The sequence below is a fragment of the Oncorhynchus clarkii genome, chromosome 16, assembly GCF_045791955.1.
Source record: "Oncorhynchus clarkii lewisi isolate Uvic-CL-2024 chromosome 16, UVic_Ocla_1.0, whole genome shotgun sequence".
Classification (NCBI taxonomy): domain Eukaryota; kingdom Metazoa; phylum Chordata; class Actinopteri; order Salmoniformes; family Salmonidae; genus Oncorhynchus; species Oncorhynchus clarkii.
Genome location: NC_092162.1, coordinates 19809363 through 19823853, shown reverse-complemented (window position 1 = coordinate 19823853; position 14491 = coordinate 19809363). Strand labels below are relative to the sequence as shown.

General features: G+C 40.1%; 1 protein-coding gene across 4 annotated transcripts in view; it reads left to right on the top strand.

The window, feature by feature from the left end:
* The window catches only part of LOC139368145 (potassium channel tetramerization domain containing 5b), a 35215-nt gene extending 20724 nt beyond the window's left edge, over positions 1 to 14491 (top strand). The window contains exons 4-8 of one of the 4 annotated variants that reach the window (XM_071106738.1): positions 563 to 658; positions 845 to 949; positions 7822 to 7947; positions 9210 to 9277; positions 9862 to 9950. In XM_071106738.1, the coding sequence (XP_070962839.1) occupies positions 563 to 658; positions 845 to 949; positions 7822 to 7947; positions 9210 to 9254 (372 nt within the window). In that variant the 3' untranslated portion in view covers positions 9255 to 9277; positions 9862 to 9950. Of the gene's footprint in view, positions 1 to 562; positions 659 to 844; positions 950 to 7821; positions 7948 to 9209; positions 9278 to 9861 lie in introns of all 4 variants that reach the window. The other 3 variants (XM_071106739.1, XM_071106740.1, XM_071106741.1) reach the window with 3 other exon arrangements.

The following is a 14491-nucleotide window of genomic DNA, read 5'->3' as shown; positions in this document are numbered from 1 at the left end:
GAGAGGGACGGAAGCTATGCTGTTACACTGGCGATACTATAGTGCCTATAAGAACATCCAATAGTCAAAGGTATATGAAATACAAATGGTATAGAGAGAAATAGTCCTACAACCTAAAACGTCTTACCTGGGAATATTGAAGACTCATGTTAAAAGAAACCACCAACTTTCATATGTTCTGAGCAAGGAACTCAAACGTTAGCTTTTTTACACGGCACATATTGCACTTTTACTTCTCCGACACTTTGTTTTTGCATTATTTATACAAAATTGAACATGTTTCATTATTTATTTGAGGCTAAATAGATTTTTATTGTATTATATTAAGTTCAAATAAGTGTTCATTCAGTATTGTTATTGTCATTATTACAAATAAATAAAAATCGTTATCGGCTTTTTTTGGTCGTCGGCGTTGAAAAATCCTCCCCCTTACACCCTACCCGTTGGGGATTGCTGGCCTTTGGCTGTGAGTGCACTGTTAATCAATGCACCTGCTCCATCGTGTGTGTAGAAAGAATTCACTCAACTCGAATACCCTCTCATCTCCCTGCTCTCTCCCCAGGCTCCAGTGAAACATGTGTACCGGGTGCTGCAGTGCCAGGAGGAGGAGCTCACCCAGATGGTGTCCACCATGTCTGACGGCTGGAAGTTTGAGCAGGTAACGCTGCCTCTCACCACGAGGAGCCAAATGTCCTCCTTTTATTGGACTTCCCTCGACCCATAATCCTCAACGCCCAAACAATCCAATTCATGAATTGGAAATTAACATAAAAAAAACTGTTACATTTTTTGTGTCTTATACGTGATCCGGGCATCCCTCTGTGCTCTGATTTGGTTGTTGCAGCTTGTCAGTATAGGTTACGGGCGGGCCCAGCAGTCAGAGTTTCTGCTGATTGTGTCAAGGGAGGTGAAGGGGGAGGAGTCTACTTTCCCAAGCCACAGCGGAGAGGTGTGTCCCACAATGTTCCGTCCACGGGCTGGTCACTGCATGTCCCCTATGTACCCATTCACAACCCTTTTGGCCTCTGTCCCAACTCTATGAACAGTAGGCAGCCATTTTGAGTTGATTTCAATTTTAAGATGTGTACTGTTCAACAAAGGACCCAAGTGAACACAGCACCCTTTCTATGTCTGTTTGATTATCCCCTCCCCCTTTACATTTTTGTTTTCAGTTTGTTGGTGATATACAGGTTGTTCCACAAAGATCTGTTGCTATTTTTATAGACATTGTGTGGCAATATGGTATTTTAAAAGCCTGTTACATTATATGAAGTGCCCTTTTTAATATAGACCACACCGAGAATTTATTAAATCTGTTTTTTTATATGAAAAAAGGCTTGCTAAAGTGCAAAAATTCAACCCTGTGTCACTTCTAGGACGATTTTTATCCCACTTAATCCCCAAAATAAAGCCCTAGTTATTTCGTTGCTTTGACAGTCATTTCTGAAGATTATTTATTTCATGTGATTAGTGATTCATTTACGTCTGTCCCTCATTTTAAGGTCAACCCTGTTACGTGAACTGAACTCTCATTTTTAAAATGGTGAAACTATTCCTTTAAAAAAAATATCTAACATTTGAACATCTAATAGTCAAATCCTACTGTAAAAGCAGGTGAGCTGGTTCTACTCTTTGGACATTTTCCAGTGTTTTGTGGTGGAAAACTGAGCAGGTTGAGAGAAACGCATCAACCCTGTGACTCATAAATAGGCAGGCTAGAAATGTTTCAATTGCCTGTTGCACACAACAAGCTGCCATTCCCCCTGGGAATCCCACAAAGGGATGTATGGCTGATTTTAAGAAGAAATCGTCAACCCTGTTTATTCTTTTAACCCATGCTAGTTGATGAGCGAAGGAAGAGATTGAAGCCTGATTAGGCTATTCACCTTGTGTAGCCAGGGAGAAGCAGTCGCTAAATATAAATCACACTTTTCCAAATTATTCAACAAACTGCATAGAATCTGAAAGATTGATTTATTAACATGAGGAAAATTATATACATTTTTTACATTTCAATTAAACACTGACATTTGTGCAGTTAGCATTCCCATAGACTCAACATGGATGGTTAGCTAGATAGCGTATTTAAACTATATGATGGTCGTTATCCTCACAGGCTATTTCCCTTTTCACTCAAAGAGCAATACTTGAAAGGATGACAATGTTAGACACGAATACCATTGACAAAAGACAGGCACAATAGATTGACAAAAACAAACTCTTACCCAATGTAAACGTCGCACATGAGTTCCCCTTGGGGATAGATCCAGAATCTCCTCATTGCCGCCCATCAAAATTTGCCTACATTTAGGTTGTTTATGCATTTCACTATGTTGAGGTAAAAATCTGAGTATAATGCTTGTGTGAATGTCAACCCCAAAACTTGTTCATGTCATCGTCATCATCAACTGCATTACACTCAAACTAATTCAACTACCACCACCGATTTTTCTATATCGCTAGCTTTGCTACCAGCTTATAAAAAACGGGAGTTAGTATTTAGCAGAGATTTATTTGTATTTTTAATAAACCTGAAAAGGACGACTTCTAAATATTATCTAGGGATAACAGCCAAATGTATCCTAATCGGATTTTACTAACCACACTGTGGGCCTGTTAGAACACACAAATCGTGATGGATTTGACTGTTTTTGATTGGGCACCAATGACGGCGTCCTTCTAGCCACGACGGTCTGCTTTCCATTGAGTTCTTTACTGCATGTGTGCCGAGAGGGTTTTCTGCAGATAACATTAGGTCGTTTTCGATCTCTTGTGCCACACAACTAACTAGCTAACATCCATGTTTTAGTATGTCATTGCTGTCTGATGAAAACCTCCGTAAGTACATGTTTTGCCAATTGAAATTATTTTACATGTAGGGTACATTGAGGTTAGCAGTAACTCACATCAATGTACCCTGAATATTTCAGAACATTCTAGGACCTGGAAAATATATTCCAAATAGCTTCTTGAAATTGTAGGTATGTTAATGGTCAAATATTGCATTTATTTTCTTAACCTCTCATCTTCTAGACACTTAAGGAAATTTTCATCAGACTGCGACAATATGGGAATGCTAATGTTGGCATTTTTTCGGCATTAAAAATAAACGTTTTTATTTCAAGAAAGATAATTAACTTTCAGATTCAGTGCACTTCATTAAACAATTTTGACCAATGTATTTTATATTTAGCTCCTCCCTGGATTTGCTGTGTCAATGGGTCTCAAGTTGGAAGAAAATGGCAACAAACTGACTGCGCCTTTGTTGCCAGGCTAAATAATGTGGATGGAAAGTCAATTTTGACCCCAAAGTGTCAAAATAATCAATTTTGTGACATTTTTTAGCCTTCTAAAATGTTTGGACTTTGTCAAGCAATTAGTAACTGACAAAAAAAACACAACTTACCATGATTTCCAGGAGGAAGGAAAAGTAATATTTTGTATACTAAACAGAAAATGTTGACTCAATAGGGCACTTTGATACAAGCACCATATTTGGCACAGAGGTAGATGTACTACATGTACCCTGAAGAGATGGAGCCATCCAGATTTGGCCTTTTAGGGGGTTTGGCAGCCACTAAAACAAATATAACTCAAACATTTTAATACATATTTAGCTTCTGTTCACTCAACTTGGTATAGAAAACATTGATCTTTCGAATGCAAAATTGGCACTAAATGTCTGTCTCCAGAGTGGCCATCTTTATTTTCACATATAGTCCTCTATTCACACCAGGGGTTGGAACCGGTTCAAGGAACAGAACTGAAAACCTGGGAACGAAAGTGATCTATATTGTTCCGGAACGATAACCAGTTCCAATGCTTTTAAAATAACAGTTCTAACTTTCAGGCTTTTTTTTCACCCCCACAAACACAACAAAGTGCCTAGTCAAAGCCCTCACTCTGTGACTCAAACTTATTCCAGCGTCTGCCTGCCAGCTAAAAATGTGTAGGCTACCTGCCCCTCCCCTCAAGTATAGCCTACTGATGTTACAAGTGTGTTTCAGAAATTAGGGGGGGGGGGGGGGTTTATTAGAGAAGAATGGATGAACCTTTTCAATGCTAGGTAAGGATAGTATAGTTATTTCAGTGGATGTATTAACTACAGAAAGGTAAGATGTTTTTATTTTAATTCTGGTGCTGCGCTGCACACACATGCATGTTAGCTCGCTAGCCAGCTCTGGTCCAGTCTCTGAAGTCTCTGGTCCAGACATTCAAAGTTTCTCAATAGAAGCCGCTCCTCCGTAGGTATAATTCTGTTGGCCTAATTCAGATTATGCATGTCATAACAACAAGATGCCCAGTGCTTCAAGCCTCCTCCACCCTCTCCCTACCCGCATAATTGTCACGTCTCGCGCCCTACACTTGTCGGTCCAATGCATGAAAATAGCTTGCCCGCTCCATAGCAAGCTGCTCTATCTGCGCTGATTGGCGACGTCATTTAGTGTTAAGCTAAATGTAAATTTGAGGTTTTAAAAAGGAACAAAGGAACCATAATGGGTATTTTTCTGGGGTTTTTTCAAACCGTTTCAGAACTTTATTTTGCTAGTCAGAACAGTGAAATGGAACTAATCGAGTAATGGTTCTGTTTAGAACGAAACGATTCACACTGCCCTTGCCTTTTTGAATGAGTACTCTGCTCTCTTGCCAGTTTACTTCAACAATTGTGGTCAGAGTACTCTTACATTCACATTGCTGTGTTTAGAAATGAACCAAGCTCATCTTCCAATATCGACTCAATCCACTATGGGTAAATGTTTAGGACAAGTCATACCATCAGAACCGGTTGGAAGATAATAGATTTTAGTTCATCAAAGACCATTCTAATCAAAAGATTATTATATTTAATGTAAATATGACTGGTAACAGGGTAAATGGCAGAATATTAACTGCAGATTGAATGCTGTATTTGAAAATTGTATATGCAATGTAGGATACTGCCCCTTTAAGAGCTTGCGTTGATTTTGTAATCTAGTTGTGTGGTTTTCATCAAATGTTACTTTATTCAAGCCCCACAATCAAATAAACAAACTTTTAAAAAATGTTTAGAGCTGACGCTCTAAATCTAAACATTGTTTAACTCCATACATATTTTTGGAATCCTTAAATTGCTGCTTAATGTCCAAGAACGGCATGCATGTTTTCCTCCACCAACCTGCACATCTTCTCTCGTTTGTGGCACCAACGTGAGGGGTTATAGCAGGGTTTAAACGGTGTTGCAGTAGCCTACTACATGGTGTGGTAACAATGACAAGCGAGCCTGGAGAGCTTTGGGTTCACATTGCACTAAAAAAGAGAACCGGACCGTGGTCTTCAAGCCAACCGAACTCAGACCACCTCTCGAGATGGATTCAGTTTGGCTCGCTCCAGGGGCTCTTTTGAGGGATCTGAATTATTTTGGAGCGTTCGCATTGCACCAAACTTTAACCCAAACTGAGTTCACCAACAATTTCTGAAAGGGACCAAGTGTAAAATAAAACGTAGGTCATCCCGCCATGTCCAATTTAGCTCAATCGCCTATTTCTCAGCCTCTGAGTATCTTTGAATGAATAACAAAAAATGTTAAGGAAAATTTGCTGTGAATGAAATTGAGCAGAAAAATAACTGTTCAAAACACAAACATAAAACATCAAATTTGACTAAATGTGTAATGTTCAAATGTATGCTTGTTTTGGGGAATTAACACCAGTTACTGCTTGACAGTCTGTTTTGACTCCGAGTTGGTAATTGCAATGACCCAATTCAGCGCTTTTAGGGTTTTGGTTTTAGGGGGTTTGTGTGCAGGCTGTAAGTGTGGGTGGATAAGCTCTGAAATCTTCTCTGGCCCCACTATCCCTTTGGGGGGGGTAAGAACGAACACTGGATCTCCCTCGGAGCAGGAATCTCTCTAATCTTCTTATAGGGTTCCCGATGGGAAGCCCCTTAAAACACTTCAACCTTTAGCTTAAGGCTCAGCAGCAGTGAGTCCTGCGATCTGGGCATACGCACTCCGCTAACCTATTGCCCTACATTCAGAGCCACCCAGTCCTGGTTTGTGTTCATTGGGGAACGTTTTGCAACAACAACAAAAATATCATTATTATTCAGATTGAAACTTGGAGGTGTGGTACAGTACCTGCTAACTTTAACGTTTAGCATTGATTATAGAGTAGCCTAATACTTTTGCCTCCTGTGTGAGACGTCTCTTGGCAACAACAGGGCTCCTGCAAAAGTGGCTAATGAGTCTGTATGTTGAGACATACACACCTACAGAGTACACTGTTAAGTTCTCATACACTACATGACAAAAAGTATATGGACACCTGCTCGTCAAACATTTAATTCCAAAATCATGGGCATCAATAGTTGGTCCCCCCTTTAATGCTAGAGCCTCCCACTCTTCTGCGAAGGTGTTCCTCTAGATTTTGGAACATTGCTGCAGGAACTTGCTTCCATTCAGCCACAAGCATTAGTGAGGTCGGGCACTGATGTTGGCCATTTAGGCCTGGCTCGTGGTCGGCGTTCCAATTAATCCCAAAGGTGTTTGAGGTCAGGGCTCTGTGCAGGTTAGTGAAGTTCTAACACACCGATCTTGACAAACCATTTCTGTATGGACCTCACTTTATGCAAGGGGGTATTGTCATGCTGAACCAGGAAAGGGCCTTCCCCAAACTGTTGCCACTAAGTTGGAAGCACAGAATCGTCTAGAATGTCATTGTATTCTGTTGCTTTAAGATGATCCTCCACTGGAACTAAGGGGCCTAGCCCGAATCATGAATAACAGCCCCAGACCATTAGTCCTCCTCCACCAGATTTTACAGTAGGCACTATGCATTCAGGCAGTTAGCGTTCTTCTGGCATCAGCCAAACCCAGATGGTCACTCCAGAGAACGTGTTTCCACTGCTCCAGAGTCCAATTGCGGCAAGCTTTACACCACTCCAGCCAATGCTTGGCATTGCACGTGGTGATTTTAGGCTTGTGTGACGTTGCTTGGCTATGGAAACCCATTTCCTGAAGCCCCCGACGAACAGTTCTTGTGCTGACGTTGCAACTCGGTAGTGAGTGTTGCAACTGAAGACAGATTATTTTCACGGTCTTTCAGCACTCGGCGGTCCCTTTCTGTGAGCCTGTGGGGCCTTCCACTTGTTGCTTCTCAACAATAACAGCACTTACAGTTGACTGGGGTAGACTTGTTGGAAAGGTGGCATCCAATGACGGTGCTACTTTGAAAATCACAGCTCTTCAGTAAGGCCATTCTACAGCCAATGCTGATCTATGGAGATTGCATGGCTGTGTGCTCGATTTAATACACCTGCCAGCAACCGGTGTAGCTAAAACGGCTGAATCCACACACTTTTTTGAAGGGGTGTCCATACTTTTGTGTGTGTATATAGTGTATGTGCGCACACTGACTGGTTGAACACTAAAGTTAAAAGCATTCGACTGAGTGGAGGAACATTTTTGTGTTTGTCTGACCTTGTCAAATATGTATTTGCATGACATCGTATCACCTCACCGTCTGCATGTTTGTTTAATGTCCTGTTATCCCTGTCTGTTTTGTGTCCGTTTAAAAAGGAACTAACATCTTAAGGAAGCAAATATGACCCCTCACCCCCCCCCCACCCACACACACATTAATTACTTTCTACATATTTGGAGTCTGTAGCCAACTCATCTTTTGTGTTCTGATCTGTTTCTGGCTCTGTCTCATGTATGTTCTACGTATTATCTAATGCTTTTAATTTCTGTTCAAACTCTTCACATCTGCTCTAAGTACACTGTAATCCTCTTTTCTCTCTCTCTGAAGCTAACTCTCTTTCCCCCCCCCCCCTCCCCCCCAGCTGGTCAGCATTGGATCCTCTTATAACTACGGAAACGAGGACCAATCTGAGTTCCTGTGTGTCGTCTCTAAGGAGCTGCACAACCAATCATATGGCCCAAACAGTGAGCCCAGTGAGAAAGCCAAGGTGAGCCCCATCCTAAGATGTGTGTACACTGAAAGTAAGCCCAATGACAAGCTTGTCTGAATGGTGGATTGTTCTAATGTCTAAATACAACACATTTACTAACTATCCCCAGTTTACTGATGTCTACCTTCATAGAAGAGTCCATTTTGAAGCAGATAGGCTTGGACTGCTGCACAGAGTAATTAGTTGATGAATTTGGTATTTTCTGAAAAGTATATATTTTTTTAAAATAGTAATTGACTTTGGTTAGTGTTAATTTACTGAGAATTAGCCTTCAATTAATCTATACAAATAAATTTCATAGCATTACAAATGAACTGCCAACCATTTTGTATCTAAAATCAAAAGGACAGTACGGTCATTTAGTGTACAGTTATTAGTCAGACCACACGCAGGCCTAAATCCATTAATCCAGCTTTACAAGATTGAAGTTGTTAGATTTGACCTTACACCGGAAAAACTGAAACATTTGAATCCACATTAGAAGGTTAAGAGCATAGCCTTGAGGATTATTGGGACTATTAGTGGAGAATGTCATTCTTTCTGAGGGCTTTGGGAGCAGAGCAGCAGGCATTGGGGAATTACTAGTCCCATCTGCTGGTTCCCATGTGGGCCCAGTTCTCCGGGGCCTGCTTCACACTCTAGCTAGTCCCAGACTTGGTAATTCTATTGAATTATTGCTAATAGGCTGACATTAAGTCTTGTATTCTGACAGTGGTTTTAGAAGTCACATGGATGTAGTCTAGTTACAACCAGTTTTAGATTTATTTTCCTATTGATAGGAATTTCAGTATATTTCCACCACAGAGGCTTTTCGCTTGAGTTCTAAACAGACTTAGATACACCTATTACAGTACGTCTGTATACTAAATGGACTACGGTGCAAAGCAATCACAAACGGACATCTTGGGGGGGGGGGGCTCGGATCGATTGCAAGTGAGTCTTAGTAGATATGAAAGGTAGTCTATCCTCTGACCCTTCAATGTACCTCTGTTGTGATCGTGTCTTGAACCTGAAATGTGAGTGAACCCCTTTTGAGAATCAAGTCCCAATTAGTTGTAGTAATAGTTGGTGATACATCCCCTGTTTGAGTCTTCATTTGACTGATGTTGGTTTGAAGGTAAATGTTTTGTAACATTTACGCAACCTTGTTGTTTTATACCCCACTTTACCCCTGACATTTTCTCCTTTCATTTTCATTCTTGTAAGACTTGCCTGTCTTGTCTTTTTCCTGTCCCATTTGCATGCTGCATGTTGCTCAGAGCGAGGACGAAGAGACGGATTATGAAATGAATGACTCTGATTAGGGTTGAGCACTTATGACTCAACGGTGAGCGCTCAGCTGCCCTCCATTCCTTCGACTCCCTCCATCTTACCTTTCCACAACTCCCCCATGTGTCTTTTCCCTGGTGCTTGCAACCCTGATCAATAAGCTGATTATGTCTGGGCGTTCGGTCCTGTAAGGCTTTCAACCACTTCATAAGTCTTTCAAACGCTGTCTCTCTAGAACTAAGGTTGGCTGCAATTGTCATTATTTACTTTTTTAGCAATGAGCAAATTTTTGCTTTGTATTGCTGGCATGGAAACCAAGTGCATGCATTCTTAGAAAACCCCTCATCCTATCCTCCCCCTTGTGTGTGTGTGTGTGTGTGTGTGTGTGGCACCTACATGTACTCGTTTGCTTGGATCATTGTGTGTGGGAAGGAAAGAGGTCAAATCATGTCGACTTTTGTTTTAGATTCTCAATGAAAATTAAACAAAGATGCATCTCAAAAAAATAGTACAATAAATTGATATTCAGATTTAGTAGGTCTGTCCCATTCACAGATACCAGACTCAAAGATTGAGCTTGCTGCGGTGTAGTTTCAGGGATATTTTACTATGTTTTAACATTAACTGATTAATCCTTTGCAGATTCTTCAGGAGAGGGGATCCAGGATGTGAATGATCAGTATTACAAGCACCAGGTATAGAGTACAATCGTGTGAGTCATAATACCCATAAAACCTAGCAGTCAAACAGGGAAATGGTTACAATTGTTTTTCCACCGTTCATTTTTCCCATAGGGGAAATTTTAGAAACACTTAAAATAAGGGCTGTGTTTTGTGTAGGCTTACCCTGGGGGTGATGTTTTGATAACCGTGTAAGTCTCTCTAGGACAAGATGACTTTTATCAATATATTTACCCACGAAAATATTAATCGAATTAACTACTAATGTCGCTATCATAAAGAATAAATACGATGGGGATCTGGATGAGACTGCTGAATCGAGGCAAAGGTAAGAGTCTCTGGATGAACTATCTAGTGATGGCTAAATGTAGTAATAAATTGGCAAAATGACTTAAACTTGACTATTCTGTGAACTGTCTTGTGCAAGTTTTTGAAATTGACACAATACCTGTTTAGCAAAGGTTTTCAGCTAGAGATGCCGTACAGGAGCTTGTAGGGATTTGTAGTCTGCGTTGTCGTCTACTCTGATGCTAGTTAGCATTTTTGAAATATGAGAGGAAATAGAACCGACTACATTGATAAGTCACCTTGTCCGAGAGGGATTTACATGGTCATCAAAACATCACATCAAGCCTAAACAAAACACGGCCCTTTATTTTAAGTGTTTCTAAAATCACCTATGGGGGAAAATGGTGTGATTGGTGTGAAAGCGATTTGAAACCATTTCCCTCCACTGTGGGGCTCTATAACGATGCAAACATATCCTTGACAAGGAAGAACCTGTCACACAACGGAGAAGACAGTTAAGAGGGACGTACGTTTGTTTGTTTGTTTTCCCTCCCATTTTATTTGATAATGTAAATACGTCTAGAGTCTTTGTGCCTGTACAGTTACACTGGACCATTTTTGAATTAGTGGCAAATTTCTTCTAACTAAAAGTGATGAATTATAATGTTTTATGCTATAAAACATGGCCATGGTCATACACGGCCAATGATTCACTCAGGGGCTACTTTTGAGTTTCTGTTACCTTCTCACTCCAGGATCTGAAGGGTTTATGATGAGCAATCTATTATCAAGCATAAACTGCTAAAAACCTGTACTGTCAGTAGTAGTAGTAGAAGGTAATTAAGCATACTTATTGAGAAATTGGTCGCAAAAGAGACAGGGATTCTTAATTTTGTTTTCAAACGAGTTTAATGCTTTCTTTTCTGGTGTGTCCTCTATTTTAGATGGGACTTTCTGTTTAAAGCATTTATTTGTGGGTTTAAGATATTTTTGAGAAGGTTGGGGTTTGCTAATGTTTTGGAAGGTAACGGTGAAGGAATATATGTTAATATCCTTAGGTTTGTTGATGTGCATAATCTAAAAAGTCCATTTTAATATTTAACTGTTAAACTGCACGTTTTGTACACTGTATAGTTAAACACAACTTAAAATGTAAGTTGTTGTACTGGATCATAGCTAGAAAGTCTTGACAATTTAAATTGATAACTTGAGTTTTGCAATGTTTGTACATAGGTCTCTGCATATTAAGACTTGTAAATCGAGGTTCAAATGGTTGATGCGCTGTTTTACTTAGAAAACACCTGAAATCTCTTGATATCCAATAATACGGGCAATATACCTGGGCTCAGACATTGACTGTTATGTTGTAAAAAGATGTATTGGTCTTGAAAGGCTACACATTCTTTGAGACATTTTTGTATTGTGTAGACCACAGCATTCCAAGCTCTAGTTGGAGGATGTGTACATTGCTTTCCTTACACTGCAACACCGTTTTAAGGGTAAATGCTGCATTTCAGGAGACTTTTTCTACCAAAAAATAGTTTCTGACCGGAGATGCGGTACTGCTCAACTTTTGATAGTGTTTCCTTTTCCCAGTGATGACCAAATCCAATGTCTTATGTGCTGCTTATACATGAACTTTGGAACTCTGGTGACAGGCACACGCACCCTGTATGTGCAGCAGGAAACGCATATTGACCCACAACTAATTTTACACACACTCTTTCCATGTAATGAACAGTTTTATATCATTAAAGGTGATTGGATGGATGCATGTTTTTGATATACATACATACACTCGCACACAAGGGCTTTTAAAGTGGAAACTATGAAATCTGCAAAGAGGTTCAATTTAAATAAGTGTGTTTTGACAGAGCTAGGCTATGTTTACATTTGCTATAGTATTCTGAAGCCTTCCAGCAATCTTGCACTCCCCACTTACCTAAACATTGACTTGTTTGACTGGAGAAAAGGGAACAAGCACGCCCCACTCTAGATAGACTTTAAATGCATGTAAATAGTTAACTTAATTTATGTTAACACATACATTTCCAAGTGGTTTGCTACCACGTCAATGTTAGAGCTGGTAATCTCTCGTGGACCGACTACGTAAACATACAGTTGAAGTCGGAATATTACATACACCTTAGCCAAATACATTTAAATTCAATTTTTTGCAATTACTGACATTTAATCCTAGTAAAAATTCCCAGTCTTAGGTCAGTTAGGATTACCACTTTATTTTAAGAATGTGAAATATCAATAATAGAGTAATTTATTTATTTCATCACATTCCCAGTGGTTACACCCAATTAGTATTTGGTAGCATTGCCTTTTAAATTGCATAACTTGGGTCAAATGTTTTGGGTAGCCATCCTCAAGCTTCCCACAATAAGTTGGGGGAATTTTGGCCTATTCCTCCTGACAGAGCTGGTGTAACTGAGTCAGGTTTGTTGGCCGCCTTGCTCGCACACGCTTTTTCAGTTCTGCCCACACATGTTCGATAGGATTGCGGTCAGGGCTTTGTGATGGCCACTCCAATACCTTGACTTTGTTGTCCTTAAGCTGTTTTGCCTCATGTTTGGAAGTATGTTTGGGGTCATTGTCCATTTGGAAGACCCGTTTGCGACCAAGCTTTAACTTTCTGACTAATGTCTTGATGTTGCTTTAATATATCCACATCATTTTTCTTTCTCATGGTGCCATCTATTTTGTGAAGTGCACCAGTCCCTCCTGCAGCAAAGCACCCCCACAACATGATGCTGCCGCCCATGTGCTTCACAGTTGGGATGGTGTTCTTCAGCTTGCAAGCCTCCCCCTTTTTCCACCAAACATAACGATGGTCATTATGGTCAAACAGTTCTATTTTTGTTTCATCAGACCAGAGGACATTTCTCCAAAAAGTACGATGGCGGTTTTGGAGCAGTGGCTACTTCCCTGCTGAGCGGCCTTTCAGGTTATGTCGATATAGGACTTGTTTTACTGTGGATATAGATACTTGGGTACCTGTTTCCTCCAGCATCTTCACAATGTCCTTTGCTGTTGTTCTGGGATTGATTTGCACTTTTCGCACCAAAGTACATTAATCTCTAGGAGACAGAAAGGGTCTCCTTCCTGAGCGGTATGATGGCTGCGTGGTCCCATGGTGTTTATACTTGCGTACTATTGTTTGTACAGATGAACGTGGTACCTTCAGGTGCTTGGAAATTGCTCCCAAGGATGAACCAGACTTGTGGAGGTCTACAATAGTTTTTCTGAGGTCTTTGCTGATCTTTTGATTTTCCCATGATGTCAAGCAAAGAGGCACTGAATTTGAAAGTAGGCATTGAAATACATCCACAGGTACACCTCCAATTGACTCAAATTATGTCAATTAGCCTATCAGTCTTCTAAAGCCATAACATTTTCAGGAATTTCCCAAGCTGTTTCAAGGCACAGTCAACTTAGTGCATGTAAACTTCTGACACACTGGAATTGTGATGCAGTGAAATAATCTGTCTGTATACAATTGTTTGAAAAATTACTTGTCATGCACAAAGTAGATGCCCTAACCGAATTGCCAAAACTATAGTGTGTTAACAAGAAATTTGTGGAGTGGCTGAAAAATGAGTTTTAATGACTCCAACCTAAGTGTATGTAAACTTCCGACTTCAACTGTTAATGGTACTGACCAATTTACATAAGAATTGAGTTATGGGTTAACTGAGAAAGTGCTGGAAACAATCTTGTTTTTTCCCCCTGTGAAAATGGTGACTAGCTCAGTCAGCTTGAGGAGACTAGTGTTGGTCTCATGAGTATTGTTGCTGTGAGATTTGTACTTTTTTTTTTTTGTTTAGTTAGCTTGGTTCCATCTTAATCTTAGCAATCTGTGTACTTTGGTCTTGGCCTGTATCACAGTGGCTGGCTGCACTACCTCCTCAGCAGCACCATTTTACACACTGCTCGACTACATTCCATGGTCATTTAACTTTAACTTTTTGTGCACCAATGTCTCCAGTCTACTGTAAGATGTGCAAGTTCCCAGTATATTGGGAAGAGTCAGCTGGTTACTTCGTCACAGTCCACTGTAACGCATGATTGAAGACAGTCACACACAGGCCTATTATTCCAGAGTAGATGGAATGTACTTGTTCCATAATCAGAATTATAATGCTCTTGATATCGAAGATAATTATCAGAATGATGTCATATCACTACACCTGTCACTTCTGACTATTACCATGATTTTATGCAATGTAAAAATGTTACTGGGATAGATGTATGGTCTTGCATAGGTTAACTTCAATAAAATGGTTTGCATTTCA